At 44.9% G+C, this 23,127-nt stretch overlaps 1 protein-coding gene across 1 annotated transcript in view; it reads right to left on the reverse strand.

Moving 5' to 3' along the window:
* LOC126284555 (GAS2-like protein pickled eggs) overlaps positions 1–23,127 on the reverse strand; it is a 789,773-nt gene that overhangs the window by 54,100 nt on the left and 712,546 nt on the right. The window contains exon 6 of the mRNA XM_049983557.1: positions 6,624–6,717. Coding sequence (XP_049839514.1) covers positions 6,624–6,717 — 94 coding nt within the window. The remainder of the gene's footprint in view (positions 1–6,623; positions 6,718–23,127) is intronic.

Here is a 23,127-nt window from a genome sequence, read left to right on the forward strand (position 1 = left end):
GTTTTTTTCCCAAGAGCTAAACTGAATTGCATGGAACGTTGCTTCAATCTTTATCCTCTGCAGATGGTATTACTTGAAGGGGGTGTGGTCAACTTGGATGCTGATGTCAGTTTTGGAAACTGGAATCCTTAGTTCTCCCGCAAATAGCAATTCATATGCCATCACAATCCTGATTATACGCCGTTTCACTACCATCAACAAAATATTCTTTAAGTAAACAATGATGGGTACCAACACATAGGCCCGTCTATCAGCTACGAAGGCAAAGCCAATTCGTGTAGGAAAAGGTATAAAAATAGGCACACGTGTAATTATGGGCACCCTCAGGAAGGTGGTAAAGGACGTGCTGCAGTCTGGCGACCAAGACTGAAAACGGTGCCTGTTGTTGACGGGCGGTGGCAGTGAACAGTTGGAAACATTGCTTCAAGCAGTGTACTTACACCGTCGGTTACTGTGTGAATTGGTGTTTGTTCAGGACTGCAAACGTTTGGCAGATATGTGAAATCGTTTTCTTTCTATATGCTATTGATTAGTTTAAAACAATTTATCAACAATATCCGGAATAACGGTATCCTGAGTTACTTTAAGAAGGATGTTCTACGTTACACACGCTTACAGCTCGACGTCATAGAGGTCATGTTACTTAAGAATGGTTGGTGTAAATATAGGTCGACTGGGTTGGTGTAAAAATGGGCCCCTATTTACGCAGGGCCTATAATTACACAATCTCTTCTCTTAAATATCTTCTCTAACGTCTGCAGAAAGAGGGGCTACAACCACAGCATTTAAATAATTTTATGGGTGTATGGTTAGTCGAATTTTATTTAAAGTTCATATAAACAACTCACACAGCAACGAACAAACAAACAGAATTTTCAAATTGCGATAATAGGCCCTAGTGCTTTTGTTCGACCTTGCGGAATGCCGAGAACGAAGAGCCGCTAAGATTGTAAGAACCAGAGGCAACAGTGGGGTAAGCCTCAGACGGTACGTGCCACAGCAGCTGTGAAAGCAAAGTAGGCTTCTGTGAAAGGTGCTGCAACAACATTCGGACTGCCTCGTACCACTTTGCAGAGATTTCTTAAACTTGATAAAATCCCTGAGCAAGCGGTTCATGAGACAAAGCCTGGAAGGAAACCGATTTTAAATGCAGACCTCGAAAAACAGCTAGTTTCTTATTTCCTTGAGATGGAGCAAAAATTCATTGGGGACAATTTGGTGGATCTGAGGAGAAGCAAATAGTTTGGCAACCCGTTTCAAAGGAGGAGGAGCAGGACGAGATTGGGCTGACCTTTTTCTCGAGAGACACAAGGATCAGCTGTCAATTCGCAAACGTTGTGGAACTTCATATGCCAGAGGCTTAGGCTTCAATAAAGAAAACCAGATTTTTTTTTATTTATTGGCAGACGCGTTCAACAAACACTCATATCCAGCAGACCGAGTGTATAACGTGGACGTGACAGGCCCGTCCACTGTCCAAAGCAAAATTCCAAAAGTCATGGGTATGAAAGGGAAGAAACAAATTGCAGAAAGAGGGGCTAGAATCACAGACGGGCTACAATTACAGTTACCGCATGCATGAGCGCTTCGGAACATTATGTCCCGCCAATGATAATTTTTCCCTAGAACCAATATATCCCAAGCTCTAATGATAGGCTGCCTCCTGGGGCAGTTGGTGGACCCCATCCTTCAGGATGGATTCAAAACAAGTTGTTCACCGAATGGTTCATTCACTTCATTGAGAAAACACGTCCGGCTGAACAAAGGCCTGTTCTCCTCATATTGGATGGTTATTATAGCAACGTTCGAAATGCACATGTGATTGGCTTGGCGAAAGAGCACCACGTGAGTGTTATCTCTCTTCCTCCACATTGCACTTACAAACTGCAGCCTCTAGATAAAACGTTCATGGGACCTCTGAAAACGTATTACAGCGAGGCAGTGGGAGTATGGTTGCATAACAATGGACGTCCTATCACACCTTACGACCTTATCGAGGTTTTTAGCCAGGCCTACCTTCGTGCTCAATCACCTGAGATAGCAATAAACGGATTCAAAGTAACTGGGTTATATACCATAAAACGTTACATATTTTCCGACGCTGATTTCATAGCTGCTGAGACGGTTTAAGGAAAAACTTGCTTCACAGTGGAACATAGAGCTAATGTTTCTGAATCACATGCTCCTCTACTTGCAGTCTCTGGGTCATCGACATCATCTGCTTCTTCTTCGAGTTATTCTGATGTACAGCCACATCAAGCTCCAGCTATGGCAGCTGATGAAGCCATCTAAACACCGGGAAGTTCTCCAGGAACATCAATAATCGCAGTTCCACCATTCGACATATCTCCTGTCTCCAACATTAAGAAGAGAGCCACAACGCGGGGAGGAAAAGTAGCAACCGCCTGCCACAGCAATGGAACGCCATACAAAAGGTCAATTGACAATAGTGCTGTCAAGAAGAGATCGTTGAGTTTCTCTGGTGTTAGACGCCGCCCTGCGGACGGAGGAGCAAAATCCAAGGGCCTTCAAAAAAAAGAAATTTTGTTCCACAAGACTATCTGATTTGTCATCGGACTCTACAGCCTCCTGCAGTCCACACCTTCTGGACAGCGATAATTACTTTGATGTGAACGATGGGGATATATGAGACTCAAACGATGCAAGTTGCATCTTTTGCGATGAAACGTTCTCTCAAGACAGGAGAACAGAGGTGTGGCTTAGATGTGCTATGTGTCAAATATGGGCACACTTAAATTTTGCTGGCACTGAAGGAGCTACTTACATTTGCGACTACTGTAAATACACTCCTGGAAATTGAAATAAGAACACCGTGAATTCATTGCCCCAGGAAGGGGAAACTTTATTGACACATTCCTGGGGTCAGATACATCACATGATCACACTGACAGAACCACAGGCACATAGACACAGGCAACAGAACATGCACAATGTCGGCCCTAGTACAGTGTATATCCATCTTTCGCAGCAATGCAGGCTGCTATTCTCCCATGGAGACGATCGTAGAGATGCTGGATGTAGTCCTGTGGAACGGCTTGCCATGCCATTTCCACCTGGCGCCTCAGTTGGACCAGCGTTCGTGCTGGACATGCAGACCGCGTGAGACGACGCTTCATCCAGTCCTAAACATGCTCAATGGGGGACAGATCCGGAGGTCTTGCTGGCCAGGGTAGTTGACTTACACCTTCTAGAGCACGTTGGGTGGCACGGGATACATGCGGACGTGCATTGTCCTGTTGGAACAGCAAGTTCCCTTGCCGGTCTAGGAATGGTAGAACGATGGCTTTGATGACGGTTTGGATGTATCGTGCACTATTCAGTGTCCCCTCGACGATCACCAGAGGTGTACGGCCAATGTAAGAGATCGATCCCCACACCATGATGCCGGGTGTTGGCCCTGTGTGCCTCGGTCGTATGCAGTCCTGATTGTGGCGCTCACCTGCACGGCGCCAAACACGCATACGACCATCATTTGCACCAAGGCAGAAGCGACTCTCATCGCTGAAGACGACACGTCTCCATTCGTCCCTCCATTCACGCCTGTGGCGACACCACTGGAGGCGGGCTGCACGATGTTGGGGCGTAAGCGGAAGACGGCCTAACGGTGTGCGGGACCGTAGCCCAGCTTCATGGAGACGGTTGCGAATGGTCCTCGCCGATACCCCAGGAGCAACAGTGTCCCTAATTTGCTGGGAAGTGGCGGTGCGGTCCCCTACGGCACTGCGTAGCATCCTACGGTCTTGGCGTGCATCCGTGCGTCGCTGCGATCCGGTCCCAGGTCGACGGGCACGTGCAGCTTCCGCCGACCACTGGCGACAACATCGATGTACTGTGGAGACCTCACGCCCCACGTGTTGAGCAATTCGGCGGTACGTCCACCCGGCCTCCCACATGCCCACTATACGCCCTCGCTCAAAGTCCGTCAACTGCACATACGGTTCACGTCCACGCTGTCGCGGCATGCTACCAGTGTTAAAGACTGCGATGGAGCTCCGTATGCCACGGCAAACTGGCTGACACTGACGGCGGCGGTGCACAAATGCTGCGCAGCTAGCGCCATTCGACGGCCAACACCTCGGTTCCTGGTGTGTCCGCTGTGCCGTGCGTGTAATCATTGCTTGTTCAGCCCTCTCGCAGTGTCCGGAGCAAGTATGGTGGGTCTGACACACCGGTGTCAATGTGTTCTTTTTTCCATTTCCAGGAGTGTAATGTCGGATTCGGTTCAAAATAGAACTAATTAAACCTAACTAACCTAAGGACATCACACATATCCATGCCCGAGGCAGGATTCGAACCTGCGACCCTCGGTTCCAGACTGTAGCGCCTAGAACCACAAAGCCACTGCGGGCCGGCATTTCGGATTTCATGTATAAGTGTACGAAAGTTGATTTTGTAGATTAGTCTACCATTTTGTACTGTTTTTCCCCATTTCATTAAAATATTTCAAAAGATTTTCTTGCATTTTTTTGTGATGCTCGAATTTGCACCTGCTTTTCTTATGTTCCATTTTACAAGGTTTTTGTAAATCTTTGTTTTCGAATAGAAGTAATGTACCGGTATACTAATCATTGTTTCGCTTCTCATCATTTCTTAAATTTGTTATCGTTGCAAAAGAAAGTATAAAATTTAGAATTTTTGCAAAAGAAGGTAACTTTAAGTCAAAAACAAAAGAGGGTGCCCATATTTACACCTTTTCCTGCACTGGCGGCAAAAATAATTAATGTAGAGTAGTGTAATTTCGGGAATATAGTTGGCTAAATAACATGTTTCGTGGTTAATATTGGAAGATCATATGTTAATGTAAGCACTAGATAAGCCATAGAAAACGTGACATATTCGTGCATTAATAACCAGTGCATTCCCCACAATGTTGAATGCAAGCACGCAGACGTGCGTGCATTGTATTGTACACGTGCTAGATGTCAGTTCGTGGAATGGAGCTCCACACCTGTTGCACCTGGAAGGTTAAAGCTGTCTGTAGATGACGCTGGAGTTTCCGTCGGATGATCCTATACGTACTCGACTGGAGAGAGATCTGGTGATCGAGCAGGCCAGCATGTTGGGTTACAACAGCAGTGTGTGGGTGCGCGTTATCCTGCTGCAAAGCAACCCCTCGAATGATGTTCATGAATGAAAGCACATCAGGTCGAATCACCAGAGTGACGTACAAATCTGCAGTCAGGGTGCGTGGGATAACCACGAAAGTGCTCCTGGTGTCATATGAAATCACACGCCAGACTGTAACTCCACATGTATATCCAGTGTGTCTAGCACGCAGACATGCTGGTTGCAGGCACCCAGCTGGCCATCTTCTAACACACTGCCATCACTGGCGCCGCGGCACAACCAGCCTGTCTTCCAACGAGCTCTCGCTAGGTACCAATGCTGATGGTTTGGGGTCAGTGAAATGTACGCTAGTTTCGTCTGGCTCTGCCAGCAATCATGTACTATGGCTACAGCCTTGTCAAGTCCTTCTGTAATATGGCAGAAAGAACATCCAGATTCTTGTAGCCCTATTACACTATCCTGTTCGAACTCAGTGAGGTGTCGACAATGGTGTCTTTGTCGCCTTATAGGCATCCTTTACTCACAGCAGGTCACCACGTCCAACCTGAAAGGCAGCTGACGCTCATAGCTGTTACAGCGTGTATTTAAAGCCAACCTGGTTTGCTTCCCCATAGGGGCGTCTACTAGCGCCACTGGTATGTGACTGGAGCGAAATTTTCCAGATGTAGAAACACGCCTACCAACTTTAGGCCGCAGAACTGCTTCTTGGTGTTGCTGTTTATTCCCCAACAGTGCATATACTACTACTACTACGTGATCAGGCCCAGTGGACCGCACGCATCTACAAGTTTCTTCCTCCACTGTATTCTGTCCATTGCTACTATCTGCCATTCGTTCACATCTATTGACACTTGGTTTAAATCTTCATGGAGTCCATCCCTCCAACGCTTCTTGGGTCTCCCTGGCGGTCTCTTTCCTGTAGGTGTGAAATCCAGGCGCTTCCGAGGCCATTTGTGATCCTCCATCCGGGCCACATGGCCGGCCCACTGCATTCGTTTGGCTTTGACAGTTCCTGCTATGTTGGGCTGCTGGTATAGTTTCTCAAGCTCTTGCTTGTATCTGATCCCCCATTCCCCTGTGTCTGCATCCAGATCTTCCGCAGCACTTTTCTCTCAAAAACAAGGAAGTCTTGTTTCCGGATACTCCATGTCTCACAACCATATAGTACAACAGGCTGGATCAGGGTTTTGTACAGTCGAATCTTGAACTGTCTGGAGAGGTATCTGGACAGAAGCAGTTGTGCTAGGCTGTGGTGAGATAGGTGTATATTCCTATTTCAAATCAAATTTTGTCTAGTTCGACTTAATGTTGTATGACAGTAGCCTTTGAAATAACGATCCGCAGAGAAGGTTTCGAACAAATTTTCGGTGTTCCACTACTCTCACCGAGGACAATTCCTTAAAGTACCGTGGACCAATAACAACAAATTGAAACTATAACGGCTACATTTTATGAATCTTTAGAAATGCGAGATTAATTTATTACTGGATCGACAGTGTTCCTTAGAAACAGTGCCACAACGAGGCGCTACTCACCAGTCTTGCAGCGGCAGGGGTCGTGCTTGTCGAGGTAGTGGGCCAGCGTGTCCCAGCCGCCGCCCACGCGGACCATCACGTGGCTGCGCAGCACCTGCAACACCACACACACATACATACATACACACATACATACAGTGGCGGCTGGCAGCCGGCGGCGCGCTGTGGGCCGGGTGTGGTGAGGGCTGTTATGTGCAGGATGGGCGGCAGGGAAAATGTGGTTGGGTCTGGAGGTGAGACTGTGCTCAACTTGTGTACACTAATCCAAAGAAGGGCTGTGTGATTTGTGTTCGGTTTAGCTGCACTCTGTCACCTTTATTCACCTCAAATAACAGTTGACTCTCTAAAGACGAAAGTAATACCTGTTCAGCTAGATGAATGGAACTTTGCTATTTTCGTATCGAACAGCAGATAATCGTATGAATAATGTAGTGATACAAATATATTTTTAGCTCTGACAAGACTATACGGTGTAATGGTACATTCAAGACGGGCATTTCTGTGCTGTCGCTGCGGCATCGCCTGGAGGTTTACATCATTCTCCACATTCTCGGCGAAGCGTGAAGACTAGAATAAATTTATGTGGCTCGTTAATCGCGTAGACAAAGACAACACTTAAACTTTGGTAAAGTGTTCAATAACTTCACTTTTCTCTATCTTGCGAGCTCTTTTCCAGTCTTTGAATCAGACTGGTTTTCCTATTCAGACCTGGTTGGATGTTATTACAACGTCTACTGCATCACAGAGAATTGTGCATATGCTGAAAATTCGGAAAGTAACGTTAATCATCAGTTCATTGCCATATAGTCAGAACATTAATTGTGAACTTGCCACAAATGTTTACAGCACATTGGAAATTAGATTTATGTTGGCGATCACCATCTTGAACATCGCACGTGTGGACCGGCTCATCTGTCAAGTGATTCGTGGGGTCTTCTCGCATTCCGTAGTTCTGTTTCCAGCTTCTCCAGCAAAATCTCTGGAGTTTTGTCGTTGTCCATTCGTTCAGTATGCTCTTTCCATTACAGTTTATTCTCTGGTATTCTGTAACGTATACTGAAAATATCCAGTTCCTTCCGCTAATCATTGTGTCCTTTTTTAGGGTTCTGTACCTGAAGAACTAACACGGCGCCCTTATGGCATCACTTTGCTGTCGGTTTGTCTTTTCGTCTGTTAACAACCCTTTTTCTCAGGAAGGGGTACATGTATCAAGTTGCAATTTCTGTCAAATACTAAGGCCTACAGTCCTTGTAAGCTTCTAAGTCAATGCAGTCAAAAGAAACAGCCATTTATGTCATATATTTTGATACTCGCAAACTGACTCATCAAAACCTGTACATGAACTACTTATGTACATGAACTACTTACGCACATGAACTGCTTATGTACATGAACTACTTATGCACATGAACTACTTATGTCCATGAACTACTTATGCACATGAACTACTTATGTACACAGTTAAATTTGTACGAAACCCTCAGAATGCGGGTCCTACATGTAGTTGTCACGCTTTTTTTTCTATTTTCCCCCAGGAGAGTATAGCCTTCGATGTAACACAAGAATCTAATCTGTAATTTACTCTAGAGTGATACGTTTATTGTGCAGTTTTCACTGAAACGTGTTTACACTAGCCTACCGAGGTCACGCGGTGGTATAACACTCGACTCGCTTTCGGGAAGACCGAGGTTCATATCTGCATCCAGATTAACTTGTTCGTGATATCCCTTAGTCGCTTAAGACAAATGCTGCAATGGTTTCTTCAGAGAAAACACAACCGATTTCCTTCCTCGAAGCTTGTGCTCAGACTATAACTACCTCTTTATCGACAGGAATCAGGTACGCAGTCACTACCATCATTTCGTATGAGTTGATTTGTGTTGGTTACTGGGTTTGCACAATAAATATTTTGTTAACTGTACCAAGATTGACATCAACATACTAATTCTGCCAGAGACAGCAAAGGACTTTGAAGAACACTTGAATGAAATGGATAGTCTTGATCAGAGGTTACAAGATAAACATCACCAGAAGTAAAACAGAAGTGATGGAATGTAATTGAATTAAATCAGGTGATGATGCTGTAAAAAGATTGGACTGAAAGCAGACGATTTTTGGTATTTGTGCAGCAAAATAACTTTATTACCGCCAAAGTAGAGAGGATATAGAAAGCAGATTGGCTGTAGCACGAAAGGTATTAATGAAAAGGTATTAATGAAAATAAAGTGTTACGAAGCCTTTTCTGAAGGTATCTGTGTGAATTGTAGCCTTCTAAGAAAGTGAAACATGGACGATATGCAGTTAAGACAAGAAGAATACAGATGCTTTTTTAAATGTGGTGTCTTAGAAGAATCTTGAAGACTATACACGTAAATCGAGTAACTAATGAGGAGGTACTGAGTCGAGTCGAAGAAAAGAGAAATTTATGGCACAACCTGATTAGAAAACGGGATCGGTTCATAGGAAGACATCCCGACGCACCAGTGAATGGTCAGTTTGGTGGTGGAGTGACGTGTCGAGGGATAAAACTCCAGAGATAGACCAAGGGATTAACACCGTAAGCAGGTTCAAATGCGTGTAGGTTGCCGTAGTTATGCAAAGATGAAGACCGTTACATAGGACAGAGCGACGCTGTGAGTTCATAAAATCAGTCTTTGGACTGAACATTACAACAACAATCACACACTGCTTGAAATATATTTATTTTCGTCATTTTTGTGTTTTCGGCAGTTCATTAGTCGCTTCTATATTATCATTATTAATTATAAAGTAGTTAATATCCTGATGGAGACGAGATCGTCTCTCACTAAATAAAACGACATTTGTTTTTATACCATGTAGGTTTCGCTTACTTTTATTTTATTGGTTATCTCCGGTTTCCCGCATGAAATATATTATACCCCGAATCGCCGTCTATAACTATTGTAGCCCTCAAATGTTGTTTCCTTTGCAAACCTATGGCCTTTTTTTGTTACTAATATCAAACCACCGTCAACATGCCTCGTAATGGCTATTAAGAAAATTTCAGTTCAGTCACAAACCTGACAATAAACCCCATACAAACACATTACCAAAGGCACCGCTAATGTGGTAGTAAATCAAAAGATTTTCAGAAGCCTAGAAACAATGAATACATCTGGCTGCGTGTAACCGTGTAAAGGCAATGGGCTCGCAGCAAGGAGCAGATGGATTGAGGCGTGTGCCATATACACTGACTTGACAAGTGCCCCACATTCCTTTACGAGGGCACCCGAACGAAAATCTGTAAATCCCATGGAACACGACATGCTGAGGGGACTCAGTATAGCAAAGGAGGTCCGTCGGCCGCTTCATGTACAGCGGATGCCGGTTGCTAGTGCTATTAAGGTTAAAGAACGTTCAGACCGACTGGTGAAAATGGTGCAGCATCCGCTTCCCACACACATATTCCGGCTGTAAAGAGATTTTCACAGAACACTCGGCGACTAAGCAAAACAGAGTGAACAATGTTGGTGGACATGGATTGTAACATTAAAACCAAATAAACGGTACTGGGCGATTCAGCGAGAGATTCCGCACCACCCTTGGATTCTCAACTCAGCTCTTAAGAGAGAGAAATTGTTATTAGTGCCAATAGACTACGGGCAGATCGCACGAATACTAAGAAAATGCAACATTTGTTAGAATTAATACCTTTTCCAAGCTCTGATTCCCGCCTCATTGAAAAAGACATTGTACATATGCTAATACAACGTCATATATACAATGATCCAAGAACGATTACTATCAGTGGCGGCTGATGTGTAAGAGCCCAAGAGTAGGGGAATACCGTAACTTCCTGCACCTTGTGGATCAAATGGTTATTTTTCTTTGAATGTCGTTTAACGTAACATATATGCGGTAATCTGAAATCTACCGTGCTATGCTACATTACTACTCCTCTAGGCTACGTCAGGACCACGAGCACACCTTCACTTATGAACGTTTTAAGGAGCTTTTGCGCATGTACAGTTGACGTGACATAATTGCTTTATGGGCCAAATATCAACGAAGCTGATAAATAACATGCACAGTTCACGACTCTGCTACAAATTTATATCAGTGTCACCGGGTGGTGGCACACTGTAGCTTACTTTTATACCTCTTCGCTAGGCATAAATCCCGCTAATTGACAGCACACTCTTCAGATATGCCAATTCATTCAGTATACGGTAAAATTAGACCGGACGTCAGTATATGTTACAGTTATACTGACAGAAAACCCTGTTATATGAGTTTCTGAATGAATTATAGATTATTTTGTTTTGGATTTTATCGTACAGTAATATTTGAGGCGCTGAGAATCTAAAGGTTCTGAAGCACATCACCGTTGATTGTCAGAGTGTATCATTCATTCATACTTCTGAAATCTGTTGACCTTACGGTGAGTCAGATTTATCTATGCTGTAGGTCCGCACAGTATATATGGAAAGTCACGAATAGCTGACTCACTGGTTTCTCTAGTTTTCACTTAAATGCGGGTTCGACGGCTGTGTGCGTTAGCCACTTATGGATCTCAGCGCCTTATTTATATTCTAGTCAAGTGACGATTTTGGTAGAGTTAAATGATTTCCACAAATGGCAATTTGTGTTAGGAGTTGGTTGTTTACTGTGCGGAAATCAGCTTTCGTGTGCAGTGTAAAAATGAACTATGTTGAATCTGTATTAAATACTAACAAAAGATTACAGCTGAGACGATGGGTCATGAGTCGTGCTTGGATGGTTCAGATGGTAGAGCATGTGCCTGTGAAAGCCAAGGGCCCGAATTGGAGTCTCGGTCCGGCACTCGTAGACTAATACGTCTATTAGGGATCTTGTACATTTGTCTGAAGTAGTGGATAAGCACGAAACCTGCCACTTACACAAAAATGCGAAACGGAGAACTGCGAAAGGTTACAGATTACTTCGTTCTTGTCCTAAATTGTAGTTTGATTATGTACAAAACAACAAAATTTCACAAAAATAATTCTTTCTTTTGTCAGATATGTTATGTGTATTATTATTATTATTATTATTCGCAGTGGCTGTAGTTGTAGAGCCGGCCGCGGTGACCGAGCGGTTCTAGGCGCTACAGTCTTGAACCGCGCGACTGCTACGGTCGCACGTTCGAATCCTGCATCGGGCATGGATGTGTGTGATGTCCTTAGGTTAGTTAGGTTTAAGTAGTTCTAAGTTCTAGGGGACTGATGACCTCAGATGTTAAGTCCCATAGTGCTCAGAGCCACTTTCTTTTTTTTTTTTGTAGTTGTATACACCTGTTGATAAGCGTAACTGTTGTAAAGCACATGGTATTAATTTCTCACTCTCAGATTTAGCTGAATCTAAAAATGTTAACATCCAGAACGTATATTCATGAGCGGTCAGTGATTACAATGTCGACTATTTTAAAAATTAAGGATTATTTCTCTCCTAGAACATCTCTCAGTTGCGTGGACAGGTTCGTTGACAAACGTATTTGCAATTTCGTCCATCTTATTGAAAGTAAACTTTAAAACCTGAGGAGGTGTTCTTATGTTTCATTATGAACAGTCTGGGAAAAATAAAACGTCCAGAAAGTAATTTATGTCCCTTAATATAGGCAACACACATACCCGCGCTACAGATTAAGCAAGTATGGTTGCCTATGTTAAGGCGCATGAAATACTTTCAGAGCCAGTTTTATAACGGATGATTAAAAAGCTTCAGTTTGCTACAGCGTATATGCAACGTAGTGCATTTCCGATGCGGTTATATGCAGGCAAACCATTTATGCGTTTCGAGGCGTGTGCAGTAAAAGCGGAGACGTGGACGTTGTTATCAAAGGCGTCGAAACATGACCTGTGTGCCGTTATTTTTTTCTTGGTTGCCGAAGGACAAACACCGCTAGACATCCATCGGAGACCGAAGAATTTGTAGAGGTGTGTCGGAAGCCACCGTTGTGGAAGGTGCCCCAAGTTTGTTGCTGGTTGTGATTGAACACAAGATGACGGTCGATCTGTGAGGATGTAACAACGACGACGCTGTACTATTGTACATATAAGTAAATTTTTTTTCTATCTGATTTTTCGATAAACTAGTGTAATTGATGTTCTGATTTCATTTCTTTTTTGTTACATGTCATTGTGTTAAGAAAACTGTAAACAAGTTTCAATGTGAATATTAATGTTTATGTCAAATTTCAAGCAGTATTGTAATAGAATTGAAATGTAAAAAATGTTGAAATTGCTGTAAGATGTTTAAAATTGTAACTGTGCGTCTGGTCCATACGTAGGCAATGTGTTAGGATATGTAGAATGCAAAACCTCGGGCGAATACTCAGCCTGTCAGGGAGCGGTAAAAGGTGGATGGCAGGCGAGCGCGGGAAAATGCACGCGGGCACTGCACGGCACAACGGGCTCAGCAGTAGTAGTTGGAGTTTGGCGTTGGTCTGAGCGAGGAGGCTCTCCTGGAAGACGTAGTTTCACTGAGCATCGGGTATGCTGTTACAACGCCCATACAGCATGGCAAAATTCCATAGGCAGTAAATGGAAAAATATTGCGACGCTAAGAAGAATTAAAGTGCCGATACGTCAAGAGCCATAGCTGTGGTTGTATGTGTGCTCTGTGCCTCGCCATCTCGCCGCCTGCCAACCGCCGCATCGATACAAGCAGATTGAAACTTTTAGTACTGTATTAGCATGGACCATAGAGTGAACTGTTCAATAATAACCTAAATTTTACCAGAACTCTCCCCTCATTTAATTATCCTCACAACTAACCTAGACAGGGTCCTTTCCAAATGTTGTGCAATCCGAGTGTCACGAAATGAAAAATTAAATTTTGTATTAATAATAATTACTTGCAGACCTAGTTATGTTATAGTGATGTTTAAAGAACAATTGTTTTGTTAATGAACCAGTAAATGAATAACGAAGGTCTAACGAAGTTGAAAGATAACTTTAATATTGATATAGTAATGAAGTTTAATCATTTCGAGACAGATATAAAGGTATTTAAATGAGAAGTAAATAAGATAAAAAGAGTAGTAACTCTTATACTGGAAATCTTGAACGCATGATAATTTCAGTAATCAATTTTTTTTAATACAGATGTCATAACAGTTTCAAGACCCCCCCCCTCTTTTTTATTCATTTGAATTCTGAAGTGATCTAAATTGGTTTGACCAGCAAAAGTTAAAGTCAATATAAAAGTCAAAATTTATCAGTGTTTTATCTTTATCAAAATTGACATTTTGTGTGTGTGGCACGAAAGTGATATTTCTAGGGTAAGTAACCTATGCCCAATTTTAATGAGATTAGTAGACAGTATAAAGTTTTGTAGTATACATTATAGTGTAATGTTATGTAATCATGGTTTCTCCAGATCAGTACAGAACGTGAAACTATCAGTTCAATAGATTTTCTGGTTCTAAAATTCTACTTTATTATGCAGTGTTGCTACGTGTTGTTTTGCACGGATATATACCAACTTGTACAGGGAAGAAACTCAGTTAATGCCTAATTAGGCTGGCGACCGTATTATTATTAAATTGGTAGCATCTTCAGTTTGCTTTTGGTCCATCCTGACGTGTAGTTGCATTTCGGACTTGCTTGACGCATCATTGTTATTACAGAGTGGGTGTAAGTCTGATTTGCCACCATTCAGGTACACGCGGTCGATATCTATAGAAAATTCCTTTCTCATAAGGTGGACCCCGCTCACTTACCATAGTACAGGCTTTAACGAGTATTGTGTGCCCCACGCGCGCGTTACAAGGACAGCTTTATCCACTACGGACAAGTCGGAGACACTCGAGCAGCCCCCCTCCCCCCCTGCCCCCCCTTTATGGTCTTGATCTCTTCTCTCCTCACGTGATTATAGTGCCTTCGGTCCCTTAAAAAAAGGCCTCGAAGGGTCGGCCGAGGATCTGCAGCACGCAGTTACAGACTTCTTAATGCAGAAAGACGCGGTTTTTCACCGAACGGGTATCTTCAATCTCGATCATTCGTGGGATGATCGTCTCAATCTTCACGGCAATTATGCCCGATTGGCATATCCGTTCCGGATCGTACGGTCTTCGAACGGAAACTTTTTCATTGTCATACACAAGGTGACAATTATTGAAATACATGAAATGCAATTGACGTAGCTTCTGAACCGTTTGCGTCAGGACGTTCAAACAGCAGGGTCGTGCGCGGGGCGCGGTGGGAATTAGAATGCGCATTGCTGTTCGGTTTGGCGACGATGCCCACTTTCATTTGGATGGGTTCATCAGTAAGCAACACTGGCGCGTTGGGGCACTAAGAATCCGCATATTGCGATCGAGAAGTGTCTTCGCCCTCAATGGGCGAGTGTGTGGTGTGCAGTGACCAGTCACGGAATAACCGGTACGACATTCCTTGATGCCAAGGTGACTACCGATCGGTACGTGAAGGTTTTGGTACATGATTTCATCCCCATTATCCAAAGTGACCCTGATTTAGACAACATATGGTTCTTGTACGACGGAGATCGACCCGATCGAAGCAGAGGAGAGTCTGATGTCAGAGGAGTACTTTGGGGACCACACTGTCGCTCTGGGCCACCCAGAGGCCTCTGACATGGGTCTCCATTGGCCGCCGTATCTTCCGGTTCAAATGGTTCAAATGGCTGTGAGCACTATGGGACTTAACATCTGTGGTCATCAGTCCCCTAGAACTACCTAACCTAACTAACCTAAGGACATCACACACATCCATGCCCCAGGCAGGTTTCGAACCTGCGACCGTAGCGGTCGCGCGGTTCCGGACTGAGCGCCTGAACCGCTAGACCACCGCGGCCGACGTATCTTCCACACATACGACTCCTTTTTTGTGGGACTATATTTAAAACGAGGTGTACAGCAATAGCCCCAAAAACCATTGCTGAGCTGAAATCAGCCATTCCGGAGGTCATCACCGCGTCGATGTTCCGACACTTCAGCGGGTCATGCAGAATTTCATTATTCACCTGCGCCACATCATTGCCAATGATGGTAGCCATATGGAACATGTCATAATCTAAATTCGAATATCTCTACTAACATTTACACGTTGAAGAAAGTGTGTGCACGCCACAATTTGTAACTAATTCACTGTTTTTCAGATAGTTCACCCGTATGCACTAGTCGGATTTTGTATTTTACGTGGCCTTTGTTGTAATGGTGGAGTCGGAATAATGTACTTTCTATATTAATTACGTCGGATTGTTTCCTTTTATATTTTATAACGAAGTCTGACAAATGTCCTATTTGTACCTCTTTTACATCTGCTTCATCCGAAATCGATACACAAAGGCGCGTAGCAGTACTGTTCTACTGGAGTGAGTTTGTTGCGCTGGAGTTGACCAGAGCGGCCTCGGCCGGCAGTCACCTCGCCACACGACGCGCCGGCAGGGGCGACTGCCGCCCCTACGCCCGCGCTACCCTGCACCGAGCGCTCCTCGCCGCCGGCGACTGCGCCTCCTCCGTTTTCGTTTCGCTCCGCCGGCGGCTGTCCGCACGTCGACCGATGCTATCGCACAGAGGCAGGGCTCGCTTAATGAAGAGCCAGTCGCCTCGCCGACTCCGCGGGAAGGCCGCGCCAGCCGGCTGCCTCCTTCACAGGCGCAGCGGTGGCTGTCCGTGTCTAAAGACTGCCGTCCCGCGTAAAGACGGAACAAATGTGGCACCTCAACATTAATGTTACAAATATCCACAATATTTTAAGCAATGCCGCCTTACTAAAGTCCAAATTGAACACCCTTGTACGTTCACAGGACATTTTCCTTAGATGTCCTGTGAACATACAAGGGCGTTTAATAACCAACGAAACATTTTTTTTTCTCGGCCAATTTCGGTTAAAAAATGCGGAATTTGCTGTGGGACATCGTGGAATATTCCTCCGTCAGCCACTATACTTTCACTAAACTCCGATAGGTGGGGCGCTATACGTTCCTTCCAAATAGCTGTCATTCAGTTTCTTCTTGTGGAAAATCACAGCGTTGCAGATATTCATACGCGCTTGGATAATGTCTACGGATACTTGGAAGTGAACAAAAGCACGGTGAGTCGTTGGAAAGGCGACTGTCATCATCGCAACAAGGTCGCACAAACATGTCAATTCTCCCAAGAGCCAGCCGGTCGCATATAGCTGTGACTACTGCAGTGTTGGAATTTTTTTGAAATTTGTGGAACCAAACTGCTAAGCTCATCGTTCCCTAAGATAACACACAATGTAACTTAAACTAATTTACGGTAATGACAACACACACACCCATGGTCGAGGGAGGACTCGAACCACCGACGGGGGAAGCCACGCGGACCGTGACAAGGCGCCCCAGACCGCGCGGCTACATCATGCGGCCAGTGCTGGAACGTGGCCACAAAAATACGAACGAACTTCTTCCTCTCAATGACAACGCAAGGCCTCAGACAAGCATGTGCACCAGAGACGAGCTCACAGAACTTCGCTGATTGTTCTCCTTCATCCGCCATGTAGCCCGTGTCGCGTACCTTCCGGTTTCCATCTGTTCGGCCCAGTGAGGGTGCACTCCTCGGATGCAGTACGTGGGTAATGGGGAGGTAATTGATGCGGCAAGACGATGGCTCTGATGTCGACCAGTAGAGTGGTGCCATACAGGAAAACGGGCCTTCCCTGCAATTTGACGTAAAGCGTCGCAGTGGACGTAGATTATATTGAGAAATAGGGTCTTGTAGCCAAAAGAGTGAGGAGTTACACGGTGCATTAGATCCTAAATAAAACCAACCTGCTTTCAAAGAATGTGTCGCGTTACTGACAGAATTCCCCTTGTAAACTGACCACCGTCAATCGCGTGAATCAGAGCAGGTTGGTGGCCTTGTGGCCGAGTGACGCGGTAAGGAAAGTACGGAGCAGGAGGGGGCATTAATGCGAAAATCGTTTCAGAGGCGATGCGGGTCGCAAAGGGGCAAACCCACTGTCGTCGGGGGCAATAAAACTAGGTGATGGACGTCGACGCCTATCACAAAATGTTTAAATGTGTGTGAAATCTTATGGGGCTTAACTGCTAAGGTCATCAGTCCCTAAGCTTACACACTGCTTAACCTAAATTATCGTAAGGACAAACACACACACCCGTGCCCGAGGGAGTACTCGAACCTCCGCCGGGATCAGCTGCACAGTCCACGACTGCAGCGTCCCAGACCAGCGCGGCCTCAGCCTTTATCAGAGAACGTGGTGTTCGAGGGTTTGCCGGCTCGGTAAACCACGATAAGCGGCCGTCTGTGGCAGATCTGATGACACAGCACAATGCTGGTGCAACCAAAAAGAGCTCCAGATGCGCTGCTCACGGCATATTGAGGAACGTGATGTGCTCCACAGCAGGCTACCTCTACGTGTGGACCTCGCCAGGTCTTCTATAACAGCCGAGTCTGGACCCTGCACCAATGTCGCCTGGTCGGATGAATCACGTTCCTTTGCTCCACCGGGTCAACGCTCGTGTCTGTACGCACCTCATCCAGGCGAACGACCGCTCGTAACAAGCACCGCGCCACACACGCAGGACAGCGGCGCTGTTATGCTGTAGGGGACATCCGCCTGGGTTTCCATGCGGTCTGTGGTAGTAACTGAGGGCATCCGACTGCTGTGGATTACGTGAACCTTGTTGCAGAGACGTTATCTTCCAGCAGCATAGCTGTCCGCGTCGTAAGGCCAGACTAGTACTTCAGTGGCTTGAGGAGCATGATTGTGAACTCATGCTGAAATCTGAATCGCGCAGTCCCCTGACCTGAACCGTTAGGAACACATCTGGCATGCCACTGGGTGCCAGCTTCTCGCTCAAAACCTGCGGCCCGTGGTGAAGGAACCACGTGACCTGTGTGTACCACACACCTCCGGGAACCTTCCAACGACGACCGTTTTACTTCGTTGGATATGGCGAATGAGGTTTTTACTTTCATGTCAGCTGTTTGCTGATGCATCTGGCAGCAGGCTGTCGGGAACTATGTTCCACCGCGTTGCAACTTAACGTTATAGAGTGGGGTTCAACGTACCACAATGCTTGTAAATGACTATGTGTCCAACCTACAATGGCCATAGAGAATTTGACAGCCAAATGCGGAACATTTACATTGAATAACTATGGTAATACTAGGTTGGAGCATAGGTTCACAGCGTTTTTGTTTTGTATGTTGGTATCAAGTGTTACTGGTTTCATAATCGATTGCCATTGTGTATTTGAAGTTCACTATAGCTGAGTTGACATATTCTCATGTTGACATTTCGAGATAGTGAGCGGAGGCGTGGACGCTAGAAAATGGAGTGCGAACTGGGGAGATTGGAACATTTCCGACATATTCTTCTGTCTTGAGTTACACAGAAGTTAGACACAAGCGCAAGCAGCCAGAAACTGTTGCGTCATTTATTGATATAATGCCACTGCACAGAGCACCCCAAGAAAATCGTTTTCTTGCTGTAAGGGGGATACTTTTAACATTAACGACTCTCCACGTTTATGAATATCCTTTAAACACATTATTCACTATTATCGATGTCACTGTATTCGAAAAATGGAAATGTCATAAGTTGTGATCATCCCAACATCGTGCGACATTTGCGTGCAATAGGGAAGGTTCAAAAATCGGGTCTATGGGTACCGCACACTCTCAGATAAAATCACAAAAATCTGTGGGTGACCGTATGTGCATCTCTGCTTGCTCGTCATCAACTGGCTCGTGAACAACACCGACCATTCCTATCGAGACTGGACCCTGCACCAATGTGAACGTGTGTCCTGGTCGGATGAATCACCAGGTATCGTTACTGGTGGCGAGTAATGGTGTCTTTATGCTAACAACACGGAAAAGAAAGCAATGGTTGAGCCCCAACAAAGTAACAGCTCCCCAAACAAAGAGTTTAGCACAACCACAAAAGAGTGTTATGCATGTGGTGGAACAGCGGCAGTGTGGTGTACTACGATCGTTTCCCCGAGGTGCGACCATCACTGCTCACGTTTATTGTCAACAACTGAGAGGTATTGCAGACTCAGGAACAACGACCAGGAAGAGTGCGTAAAGTGATGGTACTCCACGGTAGTGCCCGCCCACATTCTGATACACCGACAAAAACACTGTACTGCAGTTGGGTAGGGAAGTTACTCCGCATCTATCACATTCACCTCATCTTGCGTCCTTACATTTTAATCTGTTCCGCTCTCTAGCGAACAACGTTCAAATAACTTCCTTTCCGGACGAAAATGCGCTCCGAACATGACGAGTTCTTCGCCTCAAAATCACGTGACTTCTACAGTAGCAATTGAATATTTACACCAGCGTTGGCACAGTGTTTCAATAGTTAAGGAGAACATATTACTGAAAACTAAAGTCTCTGTTACGTGTCTCTGTTGTGTTTTTAAAAACCTTAAGGAAAAACATTACGAAATAATTGATGCTAATTTCATATTGCAAACGAATGCTCTTGATCATGTTCAGCATTTCTCACGTTTTTCCACTTTCAGTTCCGTTGCTCGGTTTTGCACTGGGGACAGTCTTGTCCACGACAATTTGGTTTCTCTGTGTTTACGTTGAACCAGGACGGTTATTCCAAAAATGGCGCGGCAGATTTGTTCCATCTTCAGTGTCCAACTCAAGTCTACGAGAATCAGTGGCGACTCTATGTTACATCTGACCTCCATTCAATCAACAACACACTTACCTCCAACCACAGCATTTATTTAAGATTCAGCAAAACGTTTCACATTTCCATACAACCACAACCAGATGAGTATGAAGTCCACTTTCGACTTTATTGCACAACTCACCGTTAATTAGAAAGCATGACACGTATTTTCCTGTGTAATCGTCAATTCGTGCTAACATTTTGGAGTTATATCGGTACAGACGACAATAACTGCTGGAGCATATGTATCTGGGCTGCGAACAGCTGTGTGTATGTCCAGTTTAAGGATACGCATCCCGAGGCCGTGTCCATTGGCGACTATGCATGAACTCTGGCGTGGCACGTGACGCCTGTTCTCAACGATCACTACACGGAAGTAGCTAGTAGTGCTCCATAAAGAAAATGGCTCTGAGCGCTATGGGACTTAACTTCTGACGTCATCAGTCCCCTAGAACTTAGAACTACTTAAACCTAACTAACCTAAGGACATCACACACATCCATGCCCGAGGCAGGATTCGAACCTGCGACCGTAGCGGTCGCGCGGTTCCAGACTGTAGCGCCTAGAACCACTCGGCCACTGCGGCCGGTTGCTTCATAAAGTCCTATGTTATAGGAAAACCTGACGGAAACAGTGTCATACTTCAAAACTTATCGACACTGTGGCGCCCATCTAGAAGAAATCGAAAGCATATATACATATATATCAGCAGCACCATCCCTATGGAAGATCATTGTTGTGTTCGTTATTGTCAAGACAAGGTTTGTATGAAATAAAAGTTTTGTAAAATCCAATGAGAAAGTCGGAAATTAACAGCAGTTGCCAATTTTATGAAATATGATTTATTAAGAGCGGTTCGTCAGTTTTCGTTCTTTGTGTTCATAATTGTCAGGACAAAGTTTGTATGAAAGAAAATTTAAGAAAACTTCATCAGAAAAGTCAGAAATTAAAATCCATTGTGAAAGATCATCACTTGAGAACGGCTCTACCGACCTTTTTTTCGTATCTGTGGATGGTAATGATATTTCTGGTATGAAAAAGAAAATAAAAAAAGTTGCGCTCTGTTTGACAATTCTGCTGTCACATGTTTTCATAACAAAAATAATCAGTTTGACGTTTATATATAATATATAAAGATATGTGCAATATATGAAAGGGGAAATCGTTTTACGCACAATTTCGCAAAGGCCATGGCCGATATAGTACAAACTTTTACACGACACTAATGAACGTTCGGAAGGACATAGACTATATTTTTTTGTAATATATTACAGATTTAAATGTATATGTAATATATAAAGAAGAAGCGCTGTTTGCAAAAATCTCGAAAAGGTCTTGACGGATTTACTTCAAATTTTTACACAATACTCTAGTGAACATTCACACGGAAATGGACATAGGGAGGGCGGGAAGGGGAGATGGACAGAGACAGGGGGCAGCACGTTATGCACAGAGGGATGGGCAGGGAGAGGGAGAGGCAAGGAATTTAGGACGCATATGCAATTCCCGTACATATTTAGCAGTTCCGAAGCATTTCCGGTTTCGCTGGTTTATGATATAACAATTCAAGACGCTGCGCGTAACAGGAATATTATTTCAGTTACCAAGGAACCAATGGTCGAATACGAGTAGTTAGTTTTATTGATATTAACGTACATGCTGCAGCAAGAAATTAAGCTGATGGCTGCGTGTCAAAGTGGCGACCATTAGCCGCATTGCACGAATTACAGAATCCACTGACATACCTGAATAATGGGCGCAACATAATTTTGGCCCCACAGCCTGCACACATTGTCTGTGGTATGGCACAGCTGTGTAACTGAGGCTCCATCTCGGCTGTCCGCAGTGCTTTCATCAGTCTGTGCCTATCGATGGACGATCTCGCACCTGTGTCTCGTTCCTCTGACTGCAGGCGGGCCCTTGCAGAGTTTCATTTTCTAGGCGACACGCGCGAAGTTCCAGTAAACACCTTGGAACCTGAACGACCAATATGGGCGGTAAATTTGGAGCAGCGGTGGTAACCTCCGCAGCGACCGGTTCGATAGCAGGCCGGTGCGTGTAGCAGCCGCTTGCGTGACCGACGCACCACACCACACCAGACCACAACCCTAGCGTTAGTGCTACCGTACATCAAAAGCCCAACAATTTACCAAGAGGGTGCTCGCTGCCTGCACGCAGATCGATGCGAATATCATCCACTCCAGCCCCAAACGTTAAAGGACCGACTGCAACATTTACAACACGTTGTAATTTTCCTGACCACTACTCGCTCTTTTCCAACGGCTTCTATGTGGACTTATTTCGATCCGCCGAAGGCCTGATATCCATGGAGAAAAGTTATACATCGCGATACCTTAAGCACTCAGTGATCCATGGCAAGAAAGTATAATTCTCTGCTATTTCCTACAAGTCAAACAAGGGCTAGTAATAATGAAAACGGAAGCTACTGTTGTACGTCGTATGCACGTCGCACTAGTACGTAATAGGGATTTTCCGATATTATTGATATTAGTATAGAAAATAAAAAAAGCATTCCGTCTTCAGGCCCGAGTGGCCTACCGGGACCATCCGACCGCCGTGTCATCCTCAAACGTGGATGTGGATAGGAGGGGCGTGGGGCAGCACACCGCTCTGCCGGTCGTTATGATGGTATTCTTGACCGAAGCCGCTACTATTCGGTCGAGTAGTTCCTCAATTGCCATCACGAGGCTGAGTGCACCCCGAAAAATGGCAACAGCGGATGGCGGCTGGATGGTCACCCATCCAAGTGCCGGCGACATCCAACAGCGCTTAACTTCGGTGATCTCACGAGAACCGGTGTATCCACTGCGGCAAGGCCGTTGCCACAGTATAGAAAACAAAGAGGGGAAATACTG

The sequence above is a fragment of the Schistocerca gregaria genome, chromosome 8, assembly GCF_023897955.1.
Source record: "Schistocerca gregaria isolate iqSchGreg1 chromosome 8, iqSchGreg1.2, whole genome shotgun sequence".
In the NCBI taxonomy this organism is placed as follows: domain Eukaryota; kingdom Metazoa; phylum Arthropoda; class Insecta; order Orthoptera; family Acrididae; genus Schistocerca; species Schistocerca gregaria.